Here is a 22,560-nt window from a genome sequence, read left to right as displayed (position 1 = left end):
ACAACAACCCTTGGAGCATAGAATCCCAACCCTAGGATAGTTTGTGGGAAAGATATTAGGAGCCTGAGAACAGCAGCTTTTCCTGTGCCTTGCGTTGTGCGCTCCCCCATCCAACACACTTCCAAAAATAAAGCAAAAATGCTTTGAAACCCCCCATCCCCCGAACTAGAATGGAGCAAAGGGACACTAGTCCAACACTAGCCAACCAGGCACCACAGTAAGTCAGCAGATATAATTTGTATATATTATATAAAAAAAGCCAGCTGTATTATTTTGAATTTATTTAAAATATTTCTAAATCACTGTTCAAGGATTCCAGGAAGGTGTACAATTAGCATTAATTCACACACAATAATAAATATTACAAAAGTCATAAGAAATAATGAACTGAAAGGTTTGATAAAAGCTAACTAGCAGGGCAGAAAGAATGCCACATTTTTAAGTGTCTGGGCAAAAAACAATGTCTTAGTGCCAGTTGTACATTTGCAGGGAGGGCCTTCTAGAGCCAAGCCACTGCCCACAGTGCAGGTTCTTTCCTTCATGCATAAATAGCAACTTCCACTAGGAACCTCCTGTTTCAAAGTACAGTGGAACCACAAAGGCTCTGTTGAGACTAAGATCCTGAACTTGAAAAAGGTGCTCAGCACAGGAGTGAATTAAATATTCTTCAGCAATGTTAAAGTAGGTGTATTTAGACTCAACATTCTAAATCTATTCCCAATTCCTGTCTGCTGCCGGGAGTGGGGTGGGGTACAGGATGAATTGCTTGCATAAGTAACATTGATTTTTCTGAAAATATGTTAGCACAATTGGGATCCAAATATTGGCTTCAAAAATCCCAAGTGTAAGAAAAGCCTAAGGAAAATGTATTCTAGGAAAGCAAGCATATGCCTTACTTCAACTGGCACCTTGCTGTTAAAAAGCTTGGGGTGTGGGCCTGAGAAATCCAGGATCAAATCCTTGTTAATCTGTCTACTTAAACACAATTATTACTTGGCCTAAGGGCATATGTTAGAGCATTCTTTTTTCTTTAACTTGGAGACACTAGGGTCCTTTAGATCTAATGGGTAATGCATGGGTAATTTGGATGACCTGAACAAGTCCCTTCCCCACATGAACCCATCCACACAGTAAAATTACTTTTGGAGGCCCTTGTACAGGTGCCCACACTTTGGAGGTCAGACAGATGGCCACTGGCAAAATTGCTTGCTTTCCATGGCACCCCTCTTTAGAAGACTCTATCTAGGTTAGTTCACCTGTACCTAATTTCCTGTCTTTTTGGTACTGGACAAATACATATTAATTTTCCTAGTTTCTTAAAATTCCAGCTGATATTTTGTGTTTTATTTGGCTGCAATGATTCTTCTTGCCTTATTGCTTTCGTTTGATATTTAAATGTTATTAGTCTAGTAGTCTGATCTGTGATATGTTTTTTTATGTCATAGCCACTCTTGAAGTAGTGATGCTGAAGGACGAAATATGTTTAAAATAAAAATAAATGAATTAATGATTTCTCCATGCTACACCATGAGGTGGGTGTACCTGATTTACCTGTTTTCCACAGTGCTACAAGCACCTCATACAGTCTGAAAATAACTTTTTCATGCAGATCTCTAGCATAGTGTAGATTCATAGCAAGTTTATTTTTATACTGCTTTTCTGACTGAAGAATCCCAAGGCAAGATTCAGTTAAACGACAAAATTAAAAGACCAACATCTCAAGGATAGCAGGTGATGGACCATAATTATAATACTAACTCCTCTACAGTTTCTTCTTCCTCTGAGCTCCGATGTAAAAATATCAATGGGGGATGTTCTTCTGTTTTGTACTTGGAGGCTGTGTGCATGTGTGGGAAAGTCTAAACCAGCATTCAAGACTACAGCATACTACTGTGGTGTTCACAGCAGCTTGTGCATCAAAATGCTTGAGTCCCACAATTTACCGTATTTTTCGCCCTATAGGACGCACTTTTTCCCCTCCAAAAATGAAGGGGAAATGTGTGTGCGTCCTATGGGGCGAATGCAGGCTTTCGCTGAAGCCTGGAGAGCGAGAGGGGTCGGTGCGCACCGACCCCTCTCGCTCTCCAGGCTTCAGGAGAGCCCCGCCGCCAGCCCCACAAACTCGGGGGACAGTGGGAGAGGCGCAGCACGCATTTCCCACTGTCCCCCGACTTAGTTAGAAGGCTGGCGGGGGGGGAGAAGCCTGCTCCTCCCCGCCGCCAGCCCCACAAACTCGGGGAACAGCGGGAGGCGCAGCGCGCCTTTCCCACTGTCCCCCGACTTGGTTAGAAGGCTGGGGAGGACTTCCCCCTCCTCCAGCCCCGCAAGCTCCCAGAGCAATGCCAAAACTGCACGCAGCTTCGGCATGCTCTGGGTCCCATTCTGGGGGCTGGGGGAAGGGGGAGCTCAGGCTTCCCCCACCCCAGCCCCGCGCCTGGGGCGGAAATAATTTTTTCCCTTTATTTCCCCCCCCCAAAATCTAGGTGCGTCCTATGGGCCGGTGCGTCCTATATGGCGAAAAATACGGTATATTTATTGGAATTAAAATAATGAAAGCAAAGTGGGGAAAAGTAAGGCAGGCAGTTTTACACTACTTAGCATTATTAAGCCAGGGGATTCAATTACATACTGTTACTGCAGAAAAAAACATCTTATCTGTACATTTACCATTACAGAGATGTGGACAGAAACAACAAACTTGAATACTCAAGAGTGCCACAACAGAGCGGATTTGCTAAGATTATGATATAATGGGGGAAAGCAACTCTTTCTGTCAACAAAGGATGCCTGCACAGTCACACCTTGGTTGACGAACACCTTGTGAGTCAAACGTTTTGGCTCCCGAACGCCACAAACCTGGGAGTGTTCCGGTTTGCGAACATTCTTTGGAACCCAAACGTCCGATGCTGCTTCTGTGGCTTCCAATTGGCTGCAGGAGCTTCCTGCAGCCAATTGGAAGCCGTGCCTTGGTTTCCAAACCTTTTGGAAGTCGAATGGACTTCTGGAATGGATTCCATTCAACTTCCGATGTACAACTGTAGTTACTTGGAATTATAGTTGCCTCTTAAAATTAATTGTTCACAGTGGCTGAGGATTTAAAATGAGTATGAAGGGCTGATTACCTGCTCAGAAGTAAGACCATGTATGTTCGGTGGGGCTTATTCCCAGATAAAATATGTTTACTGTTGCACCCACCCCAATCTCTGAGCGGTGCAAGATTCTAGGAGGTCCAGGCACACCCACAGGGTTCGGTTTCCTCAGAATGAGGGACAGCAGAGACTGTGGTGTCTTTAGGATATATGGTTTATTCACACATATATACAACATGAGCATACGATGGAGGGGCTCACAGCATTAACACCCCAAGAGGATCTTGGTTCTCCCATAGCCACAGCCTTGGATTCAAAAGAAAATCAGACATGGCTCTGTCTCTTGCAGCTGCCCAGCCTGCAGTCTGCCACTTCTTGCTTCTCGCTCACACACACAACTCACGTCCAATCTTTGCCTTTCTAACTACCAGCGAGAGTTGCGGGAAGCTGCCCACTCATATTCTGTCTGGCATAGAGTCACTTTGTTACCTTACTGGCCCATACTTAGAGGGCCCTTACGTCACCAGGAAGCTATCCTGGCTATTCCAGGAACTGAATCCATGCTGGATCCAGGAATTAGAAAGGGGATCAGGCATACAGACAGCCCCCACCCCGGCAACTCAGCAATACTGAAACTATATGACTCAGTTCCAATATAGTAATATTCCTACTATTTGACTGTGTAAAAGTTCTATAAACTTCAGATAATAAAGCATTAGATCCACAAAATGTTTTACTGTTACATTTCAAGTTTTTAATTCCCACAGTGCTGTATCATGATGGCTTAGTTTGGGTGACGTTATTCCTAGTTTATTAGTTTTTAAGGGAAATGAAGTTTCAAATTAAGTGACACTATATTTTTTTAGCCATACTCACATTTCCAGTGCTAGTAAGTTTTGAACTTTCCTACTAACCTTGATCTAGCACATGCTCACAAGCTCAATCTTTGTGCAAGAAGATTTGGAAGGATTTGAGGAAGGGTGGGGGAGGAGGAGTTGCTGAAAAGGAGAAAGGACATGCACAGTTAGTGTGCAAACATCCCTTTGAATGACTAATGTCTCAACAAATGAAACTGATCTGTAAAAATGTTACTTGGGGGGAAAAAGAGAGAGACATTGCTCATACTTTGTCAACCAAGAAAATCTTTAATAAAAATACATTTAAAAAAAATTACTACAACTCTCCTTTAGTGTAGCTGAAGCTATTTTGCAGCAAAGTATTAAAAACTAAAGTGTGGAAAACATCAATATCTGGTTACAAATGGAGGAAATTAATATGATTTAAGTATAAGGGGCCTACATTCACCCAAATACTTCGCTTTTTGTAGCCAATATTCATAGCTGCATTTCATATACCATGCACTCCACAATGTGGCTAATTATTTAAGATACCTACTGTATCTTAAATACAAGGTAAAACATACAGCACATAGATCTGCTGTGAAATAGTTCTTCCAATTTGTGAGAGAAGTCACCAGAGGGAGGGGGACAAAGCCTGAAAAACCAACTCAGTTAGTCAAATGAGAAGCCAACAGAAATAGCAGCAGCAGCAGCAGCAGCAGCAGCAGTAATAATAATAATAATAATAATAATAATAATAATAGTAATTTCACAAGCCAGCAAATGGCAATCAAAGATACAGACATCTGAACTTCATGGGGCGAGACATTCCATAACACTGGGAAGGCCCTGAGTTCCACTGGCAGTGGAGCAATTTTCACAAATTTTTCTGCCTCTCTGTCATCTCCTGTGATCTCTTGAAAAGCTAAAGCAAAGGGCTGACGGAATCTCCTAAACAGTGTGGGTGGTGGTTGTAGGTGTGGGTGGTGGTTGTAGGTAAGAAGAATTGGTGAAAGTAACAATCCTGGCCATCTTCCTGCAGCGAAGTACCAGTACTTCTCCTGGATTCTCGTTCACTCCATGAACTGAAGGAGCCCTTCTGCTGCAAAGAGTCAAGGCTGGATCTACTGCACCATTGCCAACCCCGATCAATCTTACTTCTACCATAGGTGAGACACAGAGAAGGACTTCCTTACCAGATCTTAATACGTACAAGACGGTCTGCCAGGTCCAAGTCATTTAAGGTTTTACAAAGGAAAGAACCAACAGTTTGTATAATGACAGGAAACAAGCTGGTAACTAGTGTGGGTGATGCTGGATAGTAATGTAATCCTATAAGTTGCTGCTACTATCTGGAACAACAAAAATTTCAGAAGAATTTCAAAACTAAGCTCAAGTAGAGTGCACAGTAGTAATCCAATCTAGATGCATGCGACCACTGTAAGGTCTGACATCATCAGAAATAGACACTTGAAGCCCCAAATGGGCAAGGCACTCCTGGACACAGTTGCCATCAAGGAATCCATGTTTAAAGCTAAATAAATTTATGGATTCTTTAGGGGAGTACTGTACTATATAAAACAGTTTTAATTAGCACAAATGCCGTTCTTACATCAGGAAGTTTCTAGCAAGGCTGCACTGATACCTTGGCTTATATATTTAAAATGGCTTAGATCCAGAGTTGCCCTTCTGTGAATTTCAGGGCTGCATCCAGAGAAGCCTCTGAGAGTGGCTGGGGCAACCCAGTCAGTTGGGTGGGATGCAAATAATAAAATTATTTAAATTATTATCTTCTACTCATGGAATCTCCTGTACAAAGAAGGGCAAGGGGTTTTGGCCAATCCCCTTCTTCCTCCTCTGACCTTCCCACTGTTCTGGAGACTCTCCAATTTTCCAGAGCAGATATTCTGGAGTCTGCAGGCAGGAAGAGGAAATCAGCCAAAAAAAAAAAAAAAAAAAGAGGCTCCCTTTCCATTCTGAGAGTGGAGCTCAAGGAACATTTTTGAGAAAAAAAATGTATTTTTATTCCACCTTTTGGAGGAAACCTCAGTGACTGACAAGAAAAACACTGAAATACATAAATCTCTAACTTACAGGAGGAAGGAACCTACAATTGGCTGGTGACTAAAAATTAAAACCTAGATTAAACAAAACCAGAACAGCAAATGACGCAAATAACTGTTATATGCACAGTGACAGGGATGAGTGATGGAGGTGGAGGGGTCACGATCCAAAGACATGTTCTTATGTCATGCTTCACAAGTATAAATTAAAAAGATGAACCCCCGCCCCCTTTGTTATGGTGTGCCCGTTGCTAGTGGCATAATGTGCTTTAAAATAAGATTCAGGTTGCAACTGTAAACTGACTTGCCTGGGAGTAAGCCCTATTGAATCCAACAGGACTTACTTCTGAATAGGCACGGTAAGGATTGAGTTGTAAATCATAGTGCAGGGTGCAAACATATCCTTTAGTACACCCCGTTAACCTGAGGCAGAGCAAGCAAGCAAGCATTTGTGCTTATAAAGTTGGAGAGGCTCAATATTACAGGTCTGAGAACGAGGTAAAGCACCAACTAGCCAGTTCCCAGCAAAATCAGTGGGGGCTTCTCAACACTTCACAAGACCAGTTCCTCAGCCAAGCAAAATCCATTTGAAGTGTTTTTCTTTAGCTACTATACAGACTTAATGACTTGCACATAAAAGGTCTTGTACAACAGCTAGCCTGAAGCAACAGTGCACTCTTTGCTCTGTGGCCTACATGGTTCATCAGGTACTAATTAGGTAGCATGTTCTGTCAACGCTTTCATGCTTTTCTTCTATTAATTGATCATTCTGCCAAATTAATGACATTGCTGTACCAGCTTTGAATTCCCTTAGCTCCTTTACCTGTGAGACACGCAGAAGCAAAAGAATACCCCAAAAGGTCACAAGTTAACTGTCCCTGTTCAAGATTTGACGTCAACGTTAAAAACATTTTGCTGAAAGGTTAATTACATCTACCTAGTCTCTATAAACATCTCCTTGAGACTAAATCATACCCCTCTTATCAAACTAACTAAAAAAACATAACTAGTATACAATATTAGGAGCATGGATATAGCTGAAAAGAATAAAATAGTGTCAAAACACTCGATTAGATATTTAAAAATAGTCTAAAGGAGAAAGGAAAAGGAGGAAAAAGGAAAAAGGAGGGAGAAACAAAGACTGCATGCAATATTAGTTAGCTTCGACTAATTGTAAAAGAAATTAACCCTAAGTGTGACACACTTCTAATTAGCAGGACACAATCACCTTCTCTAGTTGTTTAATAAAAAGAGTTTACACATACATCTGGAAATTTTGCATTTGGACTCAAGGGAGAGAATCATATCTACACATTTCTCAGGGCAATCCTTTAAAGTATGTTTAAAACAGCATTATTTTCACTCACCCTTATGTCCATTCAAACTGCAAGTACAGCAATGTGCACTAAATTATTATTTAAAAGTCATTATTAGCACTGTCACAAAAAAAATTATAAATTTCAAAATCACATATTTTAAAGATATAAGGCATATATTATGAACAATTAGAACATTATAAATAATTGAGACATAATGTTTCATCCATTTTTACACTGCATTAGGACATAAAGTAAAAACAAAACAAAACCAGGGACAAAGAGTTCTCATCAAATACAACACACTACTGCCACCTAATGCATGCTCAAATAATACTTCCAAAGGCACTGAGTTTTCTCCACACTATTTATAAAACAGAGCAATACCAGTGGACCTATTTATTTCATTTGGTTATCATCTTTTTAATTAATGCTTTCAGATTTATAATTTCTCCCACCCAGATGTTTCCCTTAGACAAGCATAAACATACATTCTTTCAAATATACAAGCTAGGAAGTAGGGACCACAAACTCTGCAGATGAACAAAAGCAAAGCATTTCAAATGCAGCAACAATAAAAAATACACAGAAAATTAGCAAACATGTGCATATCATGAGAAAACGCTCCGTGGATACACAGTGGTACAGTTGCTATTTTGACAGATAGGTGTTATATGGAAAAAACTAACTAATTTCTCAACGTATGAAGAGGTGCTTAGAGAGGGTTAAAAAACACAACCAAACTGCCAGGTTCATCTAAGCATATTCTAATGATCACAAAATGACCTTTTAGTCTTCTTATGGACTCAGTTTTTCAATCTGATCTCTCTGAGTTCACATCACCAACCTACAAGTTATGACTACTGCCTCAGTGAGGTTCTGAACTCATTTAAATACACATATACCTCTAAACATAAAACCTCAGTTTGGGCTTCAGTGCAGCTGTACACATAGTAGGTACAATTAACAGCATTGCTGACTTTCCCACTGGAAAATCTCTCAGATATTTCAAGGACACTACAAATTCATCAGTCTCTGAGGGTGGACCATCTAAACGGGCCCACAACACTTACAGGGGGGAACTGCCATCATCAGTTCAAACTTAACCAGATAGTGGTCAGACCCTTATCTTCAATCTATCCCTCATATTGATAGTGGTACAAACTACATCGAGGGTGCGTGCCCTGCCTGGTGTGTTTAGAAAATAATAACAGTAACAACAACAAAAACAAACAACAACAATTTTATTATTTATACCCCACCCATCTGGCTGGGTTTCCCCAGCTACTCTGGGTGGCTTCCAGAAAAATATAAATAATAATAAAATGTCCTGACACATTAAAAATTTCCTGACACAGGGACGCCTTCAGATGTCTTCTAAAAGTTGCATGGTTCTTTAATTCATTGACATCTGATGGGAGGGCATTCCACAGGGAGGGCGCCACTGCTGAGAAGGCCCTCTGCCTGGTTCCCTGTTACAGTGGTGCCCCGCAAGACGAATGCCTTGCAAGATGAAAAACCCGCTAGATGAAAGGGTTTTCCGTTTTGGAGGTGCTTTGCAAAACGAATTTCCTATGGGCTTGCTTCGCAAGACGAAAATGTCTTGCGAGTTCCTGCGGTTTCCCCCCCTCCCCCCTTTTTCTAAGCCGCTAAGCCGCTTATCAGCTTATCCACTAAGCTGATAAGCTGCTAAAAGCCGCTAAACCTCTAATAGCGCTAATCCGCTAAGCCGTCAATGGGCTTGCTTCGCAAGAAGAAAAAACCGCTAGACGAAGAGAATCGCGGAACGGATTCTTTTCGTCTTGCGAGCCACCACTGTACTTTACTTCTTGCAGTGAGGGACTGCGAAACATCCATGAAGGATGGAATCCAGACCCAATGGAGACCACTTTGCAGGGGAGGGGTTTTCCTCACTTAAAACATCAGCTTTACTCTTTTAAGCTCAAGTTTTACCTCAAGTTTTAAATATGACTTTTTTTAAAAAAAGGGGGGGACAAATTGTAGTGGGGTGCGTGTTGATTTTCAGTGGGGAAAGTTCTATGGATTGGAGGTTCTCAGACCTGGAAATTGGGAAGACATAGTTTGTGACTGGGTTGCACTTCCCCTGAAAGAGTGAGTATGTAGCTGGGGACTACTCCTATGGCTTATTATCTGGAACTTGTTAGGCCTGCACTGTGCCTTAAAAACATATTTTAAATCTCTGGGCTTTAATTGTGTCTTTTATCTGCTCTTATTGTTATTTGTGATCATTTTAGTTGATTGAGTTTTTGGCATTCTATCCTGCCTTAAAATATGTTATGATGAAGGGTGGCTATAAACACACTAGCAAACATATATGCCTCCCAGTAACGAAATGCTCTGACATGTCAACAACAATAAAATATTTGATGTTGTGCAGTATTAAAGCAATTCCACATTATGATCAAAACGAGGTCAAAAAGGAAAGAACTGAGGATAAAAACAAGAGAATAATGAGAGAGAGAGAGAGAGAGAGAGAGAGAGAGAGAGAGAGAGAGACATTTTGCTAGTAATCATTTGCTGGACTTCGGTTCCCCAGCTCTAAAGTTCAAGTCCACATTTACCCTGAACTTACTAGGTGGCCTTGAGCTTAGCATAAATTACCGTATCCTTCTCTAAAATGGAAATAATAGCTTTGTATTCTGGGATTGCTGCATATCTCTCTCTTAAAATAATCTTGGGGTGGGGAAGTGTAAACATTGAGGGGGTGTCTTTCCCCCAAAGTAGCAATTTCAGTAAACCTTCTTCTCTCTCCTCAGTCCAAATGCAAAATATCCTATCTCACAAGGCTAATATGAGGGTAAGTAGTTATATAAACCAATAACAAAATGTTAACAATGCTACAGAAATGATTCACAACTGTCCTATTAAGCTGAACTACTGAGATCTGCTGACCTACTATTCTCAGTACAGCCCAACATATCCCCATATAAAATGAAACATAGTTTCCTTCCCACAAATACTTTAAAAGTTTCTAAGTCACAGGTGGCTAACTTTTTTCTACCTGGAGGGTTTGGCACCTTTCCAAGGGCCATATAGCAGTGCTAGACCTGGCCAAAGTTGTTGTGCCCAATGCACTCACCACACATAAGCAGACCAGCCAGTAGATAGGAAGGTCCAGCATCTCCACTATGCCACTGGGGTAGGAGGCTCTCCTCCAGCCCCAGCACGGTCTTGGGGAGCACTGCTGCATAAGACAAAGCATGTCTGCACTCATGCATTTCATAGAACATTACCTAATTAATGAAAAGTGTAATATTTGGAGATGTATGGCTTGCACGCAAACATTTTTGTGGGTGATCACTGACCATTTAAAAGCACACAATGTCCCTCCTGCATGCTCAAAAGATCCAGTGGAGATCCCACTTTGGCTCCATGATACATACTGAACACATTTATAATAAAACATTTCTTATTCCATGAAACTGGGGGAAAATCATTAAATGTAAAATGGAAGAAGCCCTCAAAATGGTGGTGAAAATTGGAAACTTTTCAATGATTAACTATTAATTAAAATCATGAAGTTATGATGATAAAAAGTGGAGACAGCTGGCAACCCTGGAAAAAAAATGTCAGTCATGAAACTCTGCAGTGTGTTTTTGCAATAAAAAGAATTCTCTGTTGAACACAAAGCTAACTATGCTACTACTTCAGAAAAATTAGCTTTGTTAGACAGATAATGCACACACATTCCTCAGTCAATACACATACACATTTTGATGTAAACAAACTCTCAGAATACCAATGGCCTTTGAGGAAAGTCTCTTTTCAAATGCAAATGTAAGTCCTTCACTTACAAAGATATAAAGAAGCAGTCTTAGACAACATTTTTGTCCATGGCACAGGTGAAAAGGTCCATCAATATCAGGGCTGAGCTGCAGTTAATAAATTGCAAATTTTAAGCTATTAAAGAAGTAGATGAAAAAAGGAAAATTAGACCCAAGAACAACTTTCCATTCATTATGTCTGAGTGAAGAGAGGGTAGCCAGAAAGAGTTAACTCTTGTCAGAAGGCAGGGCTTAAAATCCTATGTTAAGAGGTGAGAAGCAACTTCACTTCCCAGGTAAAGATGTTGCCTGAACTTCTTGGAACCTGTGCAACTCTTATTTAAGATATTTATATGCCACTTAATCATCAGTATTTCTTGGTGGTGTACATAATAATACATCATAGAGAGAACAGAACAATGACAAGTCATCATGAAAGAAAGAAAGACTTTATTAGGGGCCTGAAGTTCAGCAATGTCAGTACCTGAATATTCTCATTAACTTGATCTTAAAAGTTGTTCTTTTTTAAAATCATACTGCATATAGAATCACAGGTGAAAATTAGAGGAAAGTCATCACAGAGCAGAACTTAATAAGTCTTAATCCTTTATATTTAACAGTGTAATCCTAGGTACCGTACTTTTCCATCTATAAGACGCCCCATGTATAAGACGCACCCTATTTTGGGGGCCTCAAAATTTAGAAAATGGGGGGGGGGTTTGAGCTTTGGGGGGATTATTTGGGGGGAATGCCAAAAATTGCTCACCTGCCAGAACGCAGCACACAACCACTTGAGTTTCAGAAACCACCTATCAGCTGGCTGTTTGCCACTATTAGTCCTCCCGATTGCTGCTGCAGCAGCCAATACCTTTGTCACAGCAAGCAGGAGAGTGATTGGTGGACGTTGGCAGCGATCGGGCGGCTAACAGGTGGTTTCTGCAATGCGAGCGGTTGTGTGCTGCGTTCCAGTGTGAGCGATTTTTTGCATCCCTCCCCAACAATCAAGCAGCCAATCGCCGCTTACAATCTCAGGCTTGCGCCAAAAAAACATTCGCCCGTCCCCCCTCAGCACTACCCATGTATAAGACGACCCTAAATTTGGAACCTCATTTTTGGGTCAAAAAAGCTTGTCTTATACATGGAAAAATACAGTAGGTCTATTCATACGCAAGCCCTGCTGAATTCAATGAGACTTATACATAGGTAAGTGAATAGGACTGCAGCCTTAGTCACACAGAAGGCAAACAGGGAAAGAGGAAGAAACATACACAGTTTCTTTCATGAATTTTATATTCTATCTTTGGTTAGAGGTCTGCTAGAAGGCACATATCTGAACTAAGTTATTATCAAAAGAATGAACTGCATTTTAAATGTGGTAGATATTAAAGCTTTGAATCTTTCAAATATTATCCCCTATAATTGGCATCTATCATTCACTTTCAGAATACACTCAAGTAAATTTGTTCAATACTTTAGAATGTATTATATAATCTATACCATCAGTTTAAGAAAATAAATCACACAATTTAACCCAATCACAATGGGCACTAACCACTGCCAAAGCTGGCAGGCTTAATTTTAGATCTACCAGCTGTGCTAAGATGCATGTACATGTGACCGTAACACCCCTAAGTTCTCCCTGTCTATTACTTTCAAACAGACAGGCTATCAACTTGAACAACAATCCTGCTGTCAGACAGACCCTGGTTTTAGGAAAACTCAAGTACTCCAACTTTGTTATTTCAGAACTGGCCATTATGGCAATTTAAGTTTTAAAAGCCACTTGTTTGGAAGTAGAAGGGACGTTTCAAAGAACAAAAGGGTCAACAAATATGGTTTGAAGTGTAGTTTAGCACACAGAAAGACCTTTTCATCCTGGTGTGTCTCTATTCTTAAGTCAGTGACCAGTAAAAATGTTCATATGCTAACACCTGTACATTTTCTTTTTTGCTGAAGCAAATGTGTGAACAATTTTTTGGAGGTTTGGCTGGTAGATAGATAAACCAACAGCGACTATACATTAGTAACTTAGGCCCAATGATCTATGGTGAACATTAAAGAATGAGAGTTAGGATAATATTAAATATGTGTCCCTTCCTCTTGGTTCTTCGTTCTCAAAACTAGCTAATAAATTAAAAGAATGTATGACAAATATATTCATTTGTAATGAATTTTTCTTAAGCTAGAAGATCCCAAACAAAATGTTCACTTAAAAGAGGAAGTTACAGAAAATGTAAGTAAGTAAATAACTAAATAAATCAGTGAGGGTTTTTAAAATAAGACCCACCAATTCACATACAAGACACTAATTGCACTTGTTAAAGTAAGAGGATTATGAAACTTGAAGAAAAAAATTAAGACAGAACCAGCAATAACTGTGCCCCAACTATAGAATGAAATCAACATAACCCTGATTTCAGAGGTCACAAATGGACAGCCAGACCCAACAAGATGTACCACAGTAGGGTGCTTCAAAAGCAGAAAACTCATCAGGACTCAGGAAAGTGATCACGAGTATGGGACAAAATAGTGTTTTAAGTGTTTTACAAGATATCATTTCCCTAAAGGATGACAGTCAACACCACAAAAATCTTTTGCAATAAGCAGGTTTATGTATGAGTGTTTATGAGATAAAACATTAAGTTAAATCATAGCTGGCTAATGGATAACACCACACTCATCCTGGTGAGCATGGTGAACAGATTTATTGAAGTTTGTTGTTAACATTAGTCCCATACAGGTATTCTCCTCCTCACACAATTAGAATTGTGCAAGTGGAGAGTGAGAATGTGATAAGTGCCATATTTTTCGCTCCATAAGATGCACCTTCTCCCGCTGGAGCCTTGGCAACGGGATAGCGCCTGCAGTTCAGTCAGCCTGCCTCCAAAGGCAGCAGCAGCGAAACTGAACTCATCGGCTTTCCTGGCGGCTGTACTAACAGCCGCCGCCACTCTTTTTAATGAGCCTCATCCTCCAGCCACAACATCTATCTCCCTGGGCAATGTTTGCTCAGATGTTACTTGGCTCTGGCGGTAGAACCCCCCCCCCCTCTGGCCTGGCATAAACCCACAGCAAACACCTGCTGCAACTACAGCTGCTCCCCGGGAGAGAGGACGCATGGGGAGGGGGGTGGAGAGGGACAAAGAGAGAGAGAGAGGCATTGTTGTTGTTAATTTGTATACTGTCCTCCACCCGAAGATCACAACATAAAAATGCAAAACAAAAACAGAGCAAAAGTGAAATTTGCCGCCTCGCCTTGCAAACAAAACCCAAAAGTGTTGCCTGGCAGCCTTGCTTGCACATCCAAGGGATAAAAAGACCTGTTTCTTCTACAGTGGTACCTCGGGTTAAGAACTTAATTCATTCTGGAGGTCCGTTCTTAACCCGAAACTGCAATTAACCTGAGGTACCACTTTAGCTAATGGGGCCTCCCGCTGTAGCCATGCAATTTCTGTTCTCATCCTGAAGCAAAGTTCTTAACCCGAGGTACTATTTCTGGGTTAGCGGAGTCTGTAACCTGAAGCGTCTGTAACCCGAGGTACCACTGTGCTTCTGGGCAACGTCTCCCTCAGAGCCTTCAGACACACATGGGCATCTGGCAGCTAAACCTCGGTGTAAGAGGCAAATATATTGCTTGGCCGGAGCTCCCCGTCCCAATTTGACAGAGCGCACAAGGGAGAAAGTCTGCACTGGCTCTTGGCTGCTCTCATGCAAGTCGCAGAGCCCCTCTGACAGAGGGAAATCTAAAGAGTGTTCTAAAGCCCTCTTCCCCCGCCTCGCCTCTCCCCACCCCCTCACGCGGGCGGGGGACGCTCGCACGGGTGACGTGCCACACCCCCGCCGCTCCAGGAACCAAAGTCCCCAGCTATGCTGGGCCAGGGACCACACATTCGCTCCATAAGACGCACAGACATTTCCCCTTACTTTTAGGAGGAAAAAGTGTGTCTTATGGAGCGAAAAACACGGTACTTCTGTCCCCTCCAGTGTTGCCTCATCACCCTTCAGGGCAGATATCTGTAGAGTGAAGCCTGCTGTACTTGTGGAAGCTCCAGACAGGATTTAGTGCCCTGATTATAAAATCATGTGGAGAGTCTCCATGACTATGGCAAGCTTCCCAATGCATGCAGGGCGGCAGTGGTGGCAGCAGTGGCAAAGCACTCAGAGCTACCTAGCATGTTCCTGCTTTCAATTTCATCATGTGAAGAGAATGCTTAATAGGGCTCTTGAGGACTACGAAAGAGGAAGTGAAGTGAAGTCTGGTATTCTAAAATTATGCTGAATGACCAAGCTTTTGGCTACCTCAAATCATATTCCCACACCTTCAGGAGAGAGTCCTCTACAATATGGCACAGAATTGTATCTGGGATGTCCAGCATGCATTTATAGAATTGGATTACCATTCTAGTTCACAGGTATGACAGTTTTTTTGGAACTACTTATTGCACCACCCACCCTGTCTGGTTCATAGACTATACCGTGACAGCATTTCCTTCCTCACCAGTACCCATAAGCAATCTGAGATGGGAAGACAGCCTCAAACCAGTGAGGGATTGTCAAATTATACCAGCAGACATGACAGGATCAGATAGGATACAGAAACCACAGTACTCTTCATCCCTCACGTGCTATGATAGTTCTTTCCCTTTACATCAGGAACACTGATGGGAACACTATAGTAGCAGCAACATATAGAACACGTCTATACTCAGTCTCATCTAATACACCTTTACAGTTTATACCATTGGGTCTATATTAAAAACACTACAGGACAGAAACTACAGAAACTCACAAACAAAGGCATTCTACAAATGGAACATACATCCAAACTTAATAAATACATCTTCACATACTTGTCTTTTAATACCATTACATACATCTTCACATACTTGTCTTTTAATACCATTATTGCCGCTGAATATACTATTACAGGGGGGAAAGCCTTTTTTTCAGGCAGTGTCTCATGCTCAGTTATCCAGTGATGCCAGTCTAGTGCTAGTGACATTATAATTGCTTCCATGGTAGCAAATTGTAAAGTCACAAACACTGATTGATTCATTTCATGCTGCCACAATTCAGAAGGGAAGGTCAGGCATTTTCTTTAATTAAGATAAAGAATTATTTATAAGTTTGAAGAGAATTCTTTTGCCTCGTTTTCATTTCACATGATAAAAAACCCCAGAAACCAGATTCTTTTATATTTTCAGAATGCTGGGAAATGCTACAAAGTGTCAGGGTTATTTAAGGAAGAAGAGAAACCAGTTTCAGTTTTATCTAATAAACTACTTGCACACATGATATAACTAACACTTACTACATTGGACGCTGTTTATGCAACACTTATCAATCAAATGTTATTTTTATTTATTTTGTCTTTTAAGAGGCATGAAATAAACTTACCAATAATATAAGCTTTTGATATTTCCTCTTCAGTTCTATCAAACTGTCCGATGGTTCTGCACCCAGAATGCTATACCAGTCCTTGTTTGGCAACTCTTCAAAAGTCATTGCATTCTAGTATCTGTTTTAATGAAAAGAACAAAAATTAGAAGGCAATCATGTTCTAAAAATTATTTTTATAATGCATAACTGCAAGCAAAAAACTGAGGCCTTGAACTCAGGACTGGTAATACAGGAGCTAAAATGGAAATTGCGGCTTTTGCCTTAAAGGAGTACAAGAATTCTTTCTAATAAGCACCGATATATATGTATCTATCAAAGACTCTGGGCAAGCATGTAATGAAAATCAAGATTCAGATTTTCTCAAAAGAACAATTATTTGAATTGTGGCATCTCATTTTATCTAACTAGCTTTGTGAGCACTTCCATTGAAATTAATTAAGCTAGAGAAGGGTAAATAGATGAAGAACCAGTGTTAGAAACTGGGATACAAAAAGCTAGGAGCTAAATGGCTTCTGGGACCTGGGTTGTGGGCACCCAAACAGAATGTTTGTCACCATTACAGGGGGTCAGCAACACTTTTTATTTATTATTTTGATAGGCATGAACTAATACACAATTCACATGACACATTGTTAATATCACATTTTTAACAGAAATTGTTAATATGTGTTTAATTTGGTGTGCACAATAAAAATAATGGTACCATACTTCAGTTTTCAAAACACTCAACACTTTATTGTTGAACTCCTAAACATATTGTCTACCCTTAACATATACTTCGAGGCTTTAAAGCACATATATTTCAGTAATCCTTGAGTGTCAGCCAGATGCAAAAAAGGGCATCCAGACCTTTTGAGGTGCTTGCAAATGGAGAATCTTTAGGTGCAAAATGTGCCTGGTGCCCTGCCAATTTCGAACCTTGTGAAGAACTGCATCAAAAACTTATAATCCTCATATTACTGAAGACAATACTCCCAAACTAATCGGCAGAAGTATTGCAGAGCCTGGAAAAAACACTTAACAAGTAATATACAAAATAAACTTTTTAAAATCCAGCATTTAAGTTCACTACATCTGATTTTTATATTTGGGGGGAAAAACTGTAATGAAGTACTGAAACAAACAAACAAACTAACTGCTGCCGCTTTGCCGTGCGTGTGGGGAGGGCTTCCCCCTGCTAGCCCATTCTCCATCTTGGGCTTGGGGACGGGCCCCAGACTCCACCTCAGCATAAAAGACTCCAAGGAGGCCCGGGACACTGCTGCTGCCGCTTTGCCGGTGAGTCTTGGGGAGGACCGCTCCCCCTGCAAGCCCATTCTCCACCTTGGGCCTGGGGACGGGCCCCAGACTCCATCTCAGCATATAAGGCTTCAAGGAGGCCTCGGAACACCACTGCTGCCGCTTTGCCGTGCGTGTGGGGAGGGCTTCCCCCTGCAAGCCCATTCTCCACCTTGGGCCTGGGGGCGGGCCCCAGACTCCACCTCAGCATAAAAGACTCCAAGTAGGCCCGGGACACTGCTGCTGCCGCTTTGCCGGTGAGTCTTGGGGAGGACCGCTCCCCCTGCAAGCCCATTCTCCACCTTGGGCCTGGGGACGGGCCCCAGACTCCACCTCAGCATATAAGGCTTCAAGGAGGCCACAGAACACCACTGCTGCCGCTTCGCCGTGCGTGTGGGGAGGGCGTCCCCCTGCAGGCCCACTCTCCATCAGGCCTTGGGGCGGGGCCTACGCTCATCACTGCCGCACCTTTGGGGACATTGGTGCTGCGGCAGCGGTTGTTTGAAGTGTTTTTATATGTTTTAAACTGTGTGGGTTTTTTGTTTTGTTTTGCTTTGTTGTACCACCATAAGCAGTGATTTTTATCCATGTATTTTTATTTTGTTTTGGTCTATTTTGGGTTGGGGTGGGGTGGTTGTGGAGTGGGGTGGGGATTGGCTTTATTTTCGTGTAATTGTTTTTGTTTGTTTGCTTTTATATTCTGTAAATGGAGGTGAGCCTGAGGCTTGGGATTCCTACTGTGGAGGGGCAAGGGAGGTATGGCGGTGGGGGCAGATGTCATAGGCGAAGGGGATCGAGATACGGATATGCTCGTACCCCTTCCAATCTGCGCCCCATCCCGAGGGCCGAGGGTAGGGTGAGCAAGGATTACTCACCTCCGTCACTGGTGTTGTGCAATGCCAGGTCTATAGGCAACAAAACCGCCACCCTGCGAGATTTCTTCACCTCGCAGGGGGTTGACCTGGCATGTGTGACTGAGACCTGGGTGCGCGAAGGGGATACTGTTACCTTACGAGAGATGGCGCCCCCGGGTTTCTCCGTCCTCCACCAGTCGCGGACTGTGGGCCGGGGGGGAGGGGTGGCGTTATTAATCCGGGAAGATTGTCCTTTCAGGGCTCTACCATCGCCATCGATCCCCGGCATTGAATGTGTTGGCCTAGTGTGGGGCTCCGAGGTGAGCTTGGCTGTCTGGCTGGTGTACCGGCCACCCAGCGCACCAGCAGCCACCCTGTCAGGCCTGCTGGAGGCGGTGGCCGGCTGGGCCTTGGAGTTCCCTAACCTATTGGTATTGGGGGACTTCAACATCCATGCTGATGCCACTCCCTCCTCGCAGGCTCTGGACCTGGTGTCTTCCATGGCGACACTAGGGCTCTCCCAGTTTGTTTCGGGCCCCACACATCAAGCAGGCCACACGCTGGATCTGATCTTTGGCATCGGTATAGATGTGATCATGTTTCCTTCGATGAAGGTGCCATGGTCTGATCACTATGCCCTGAAAGCCAGGATTGACGTTCCACCCCCACCCTGCTTGGGTGGCGAGCCAATTTGGGCTCGCCCGCAAAGGCTGATGGACCCTGATAGATTCCGTCAAGCCTTGCGGGACCTTTCTCCCCCTGGCGACTCATTGACTGAGCTTGTTGAGGCCTGGAATACCCAGCTCCTGGCAGCCATCAATGAGATCGCACCTAAGCGCCCTCTGCGACCCCGCAGAAACCGGGCTCCCTGGTTTACCGAGGAGCTCCGGAAAATGAAGCGGGACCTCAGACGGCTAGAGCGAGTATGGCGGGGTGCCCGTGACGGAGCCTCAAGAACATCTTATAGGGTTTTTATGAAAACCTATGAGATGGCAGTGAAGGCCGCTAAGAAGTCTTACTTCTCGGCCTCCATTGCATCCGCTAGCTCTCGCCCGGCGCAATTATTTAGTATAATTCGGTCTTTAACGTCCCTCGAAGGACAGCCAAATTTAAATAACAATTTGACACACAGCTGTGAGGCATTTGCGAGCTTTTTTGCGGAGAAGGTCTTGTTGCTCCGCCATGACCTCCCTGCCAATTTGGATACAATAAAGGAACTGGAGGCCCCTCGACTGTCCTCGGGTCCAGTATTGGACCACTTTGACCGGATATCCCCAGCCGATGTGGACAGACTCCTCCGAGCTGGAAAGCCCACCACATGTCCTCTCGACCCGTGCCCGTCCTGGCTGATTAGAGCGTGTCCAGACGAGGTGCGGGCCCCCCTGGGGGATATCATCAATCTGTCCCTTGGCACCGGGACATTCCCAGGGGAACTGAAGGAGGCAGTGGTGCGCCCGCTCTTAAAGAAAACATCATTAGATCCCTTAGATCTATCCAATTACCGCCCGGTTTCGAATCTTCCATTCCTGGGTAAGGTGATTGAGAGAGCGGTTGCTGAACAGCTTGGTAGGTTTCTGGATGAAACATCGGCTCTGGATCCATTCCAGTCCGGCTTCCGCGCTGGTCATGGGACTGAGACGGCTCTGGTCGCCCTAACAGATGATCTCCGCAGGCAGCTGGATCGAGGCGGGTCGGGGCTGCTGATTCTTCTAGACCTGTCAGCAGCCTTCGACATGGTCGATCACGAACTCCTGGACCACCGCCTTGCCGACGTGGGGATCCAGGGCACAGTCCTTCAATGGCTGCGCTCGTTTCTCTCCGGTCGGGGACAGAGGGTGGCGCTTGGGGGGGAATTGTCATCCCGCCACTCCTTGGTGTGTGGTGTGCCCCAGGGTGCAATACTCTCCCCAATGCTTTTTAACATCTTTATGCGCCCCCTCGCCCAGCTTGTCCGGAGTTTTGGGCTGGGCTGCCATCAGTATGCTGATGACACCCAACTCTATCTGTTGATGGACGGCCACCCGGACTCTGCCCCAGACACACTGATCAGATGCTTGGAGGCTGTGGCTGGATGGTTACGTGGGAGCCGGCTGAAGTTAAATCCTTCGAAGACAGAGGTCCTCTGGCTGGGACGGGACGACAGGGGGCTGGGGGGGCAACTCCCATCTCTTGCGGGGGTGCAATTAGTGCCAGCACCGTCCGTTAAGAGTTTGGGTGTAATCTTCGATACCTCCCTCTCCATGGAGGCGCAGATTGCAGCTATAACAAAGGCGGCATTCTTTCATCTCCGCCAAGCTAAGCAGTTGGCTCCTTACCTCTCACGCCCTGACCTAGCCACTGTGATCCACGCGACGGTCACCTCCAGACTGGATTATTGTAACTCGCTCTACGTGGGGCTGCCCTTGAGACTGACCCAGAAACTCCAGCGGGTGCAAAATGCTGCAGCGAGACTCCTTACGGGGTCTTCGCTTAGAGATCACATTCATCCGGTGCTATACCAGCTGCACTGGCTCCCGGTGGAGTACAGGATCAGGTTTAAGGTGCTGGTTTTAACCTTCAAAGCCCTATACGGCCTAGGGCCCTCGTACCTACGGGACCGCCTCTCCTGGTATGCCCCACAGAGGAACTTACGATCTTCAAATAAAAACATCTTGAAGGTCCCAAGCCACAGAGAGGTTAGGCTGGCCTCAACTAGAGCCAGGGCTTTTTCGGCTGCGGCTCCAACCTGGTGGAACGCTCTCTCACAAGAGACAAGGGCCCTGCAGGACTTGACATCTTTCCGCAGGGCCTGCAAGACAGAGCTGTTCCACCTGGCCTTTGGTCAGGGCGCAGCCTGACTCCCTCCTCTGGCAATCTTTACAAAACTTTAGTTTATGGTTGCCATCAATTTTGATTTTAATTCATTTTAATCCATTTTTATAATGTTTTATAATGTTGTACTGTTTTAGTGTTGTTAGCCGCCCTGAGCCCGGCTTCGGCTGGGGAGGGCGGGATATAAATAAAATTTATTATTATTATTATTATTAACTAACAAATAAAGCTTTTTTAAATATTTATTTCACAGTGCATTAGCTGTGATTGAAGAACTTGCACTATTTTGTACTTTTGTTTCTTGAACAGTAATTACTAGTTTTGAACTTGTCTTTCGAATTGTGTTTCTTGAACAGTAACTTCTAATTTTGAACCTGAAAGGACTTTGAAGATGAGGAGTAGTTTTAAAAGGGCTAACAATAGAAGTGTCTAAAGTAGCTCTTTGGATCCTAGACATTAAACACTTTTCTGGTAAAAGAACTCTAGGTGGTGTATATTACCAAGTACTAATCCTACTGAATTCAATGGTATTTACTCCTTAGGAAGCATGCAAGAGATTGCAGCATTACTTGTTGACTAGTACCACTTGGAATTACAGCCTTGAACAAACTTTCCCACCTTCCAGAAAAAAAGGAACAAAATACTGAAAAGCAAACAGAACCATCTTCCAATCTACCATGCCTAGGATAATGGAAATCCTGATGCCTCCCCTCAGTACAAGCACAAAATGCAATCAGTGTCAGGCAATGGCTAACAGCTCATTACATTAATGAACAGCAGAGAAAGAGAAAGCCTTTGTAATGTGCTGACATAATGACAGCTTCTCATTAACTATATACCAGAGAAAATCCAGGGCCAAGGAGACAACGATCCAAGGAACTGGAAGACAGGGGAATAAATATCCATGACTCTCGCAGCAATGGAGATACTTCATGGCCCTTGCAGAAGTCATTTCCTCAACCTGACATGGGCTTTCTGAACTGTTAAGGAAAACACATTTTCATGAAGTGCATTGAAGGATGGAGTAAGAAATGCTTGGTAAGCAACTGGTCCTTCAAAGAACTTTGAAAATATATTTGGACTTCAATACCCTTCCTCAAAAAACCCTAATGATATTATTCAATA

The 22,560-nt window shown here is 43.2% G+C and overlaps 1 protein-coding gene across 2 annotated transcripts in view; it reads right to left on the bottom strand.

Moving 5' to 3' along the window:
* DNAJC24 (DnaJ heat shock protein family (Hsp40) member C24) overlaps positions 1-22,560 on the bottom strand; it is a 43,770-nt gene that overhangs the window by 17,337 nt on the left and 3,873 nt on the right. Inside the window, exons 2-3 of one of the 2 annotated variants that reach the window (XM_081836514.1) lie at positions 22,275-22,415; positions 16,490-16,610 (exon numbers count right to left, since the gene is read on the bottom strand). In XM_081836514.1, the coding sequence (XP_081692640.1) occupies positions 16,490-16,597 (108 nt within the window). In that variant the 5' untranslated portion in view covers positions 16,598-16,610; positions 22,275-22,415. The remainder of the gene's footprint in view (positions 1-16,489; positions 16,611-22,274; positions 22,416-22,560) is intronic. The other variant, XM_081836513.1, reaches the window with a different exon arrangement.

Source organism: Podarcis erhardii (assembly GCF_964252035.2).
Source record: "Podarcis erhardii genome assembly, chromosome: 1".
Lineage (NCBI taxonomy): Eukaryota > Metazoa > Chordata > Lepidosauria > Squamata > Lacertidae > Podarcis > Podarcis erhardii.
The sequence above is the reverse complement of the archived record's forward strand: the minus strand, read 5'-3'. Positions and strand labels throughout refer to the sequence as shown.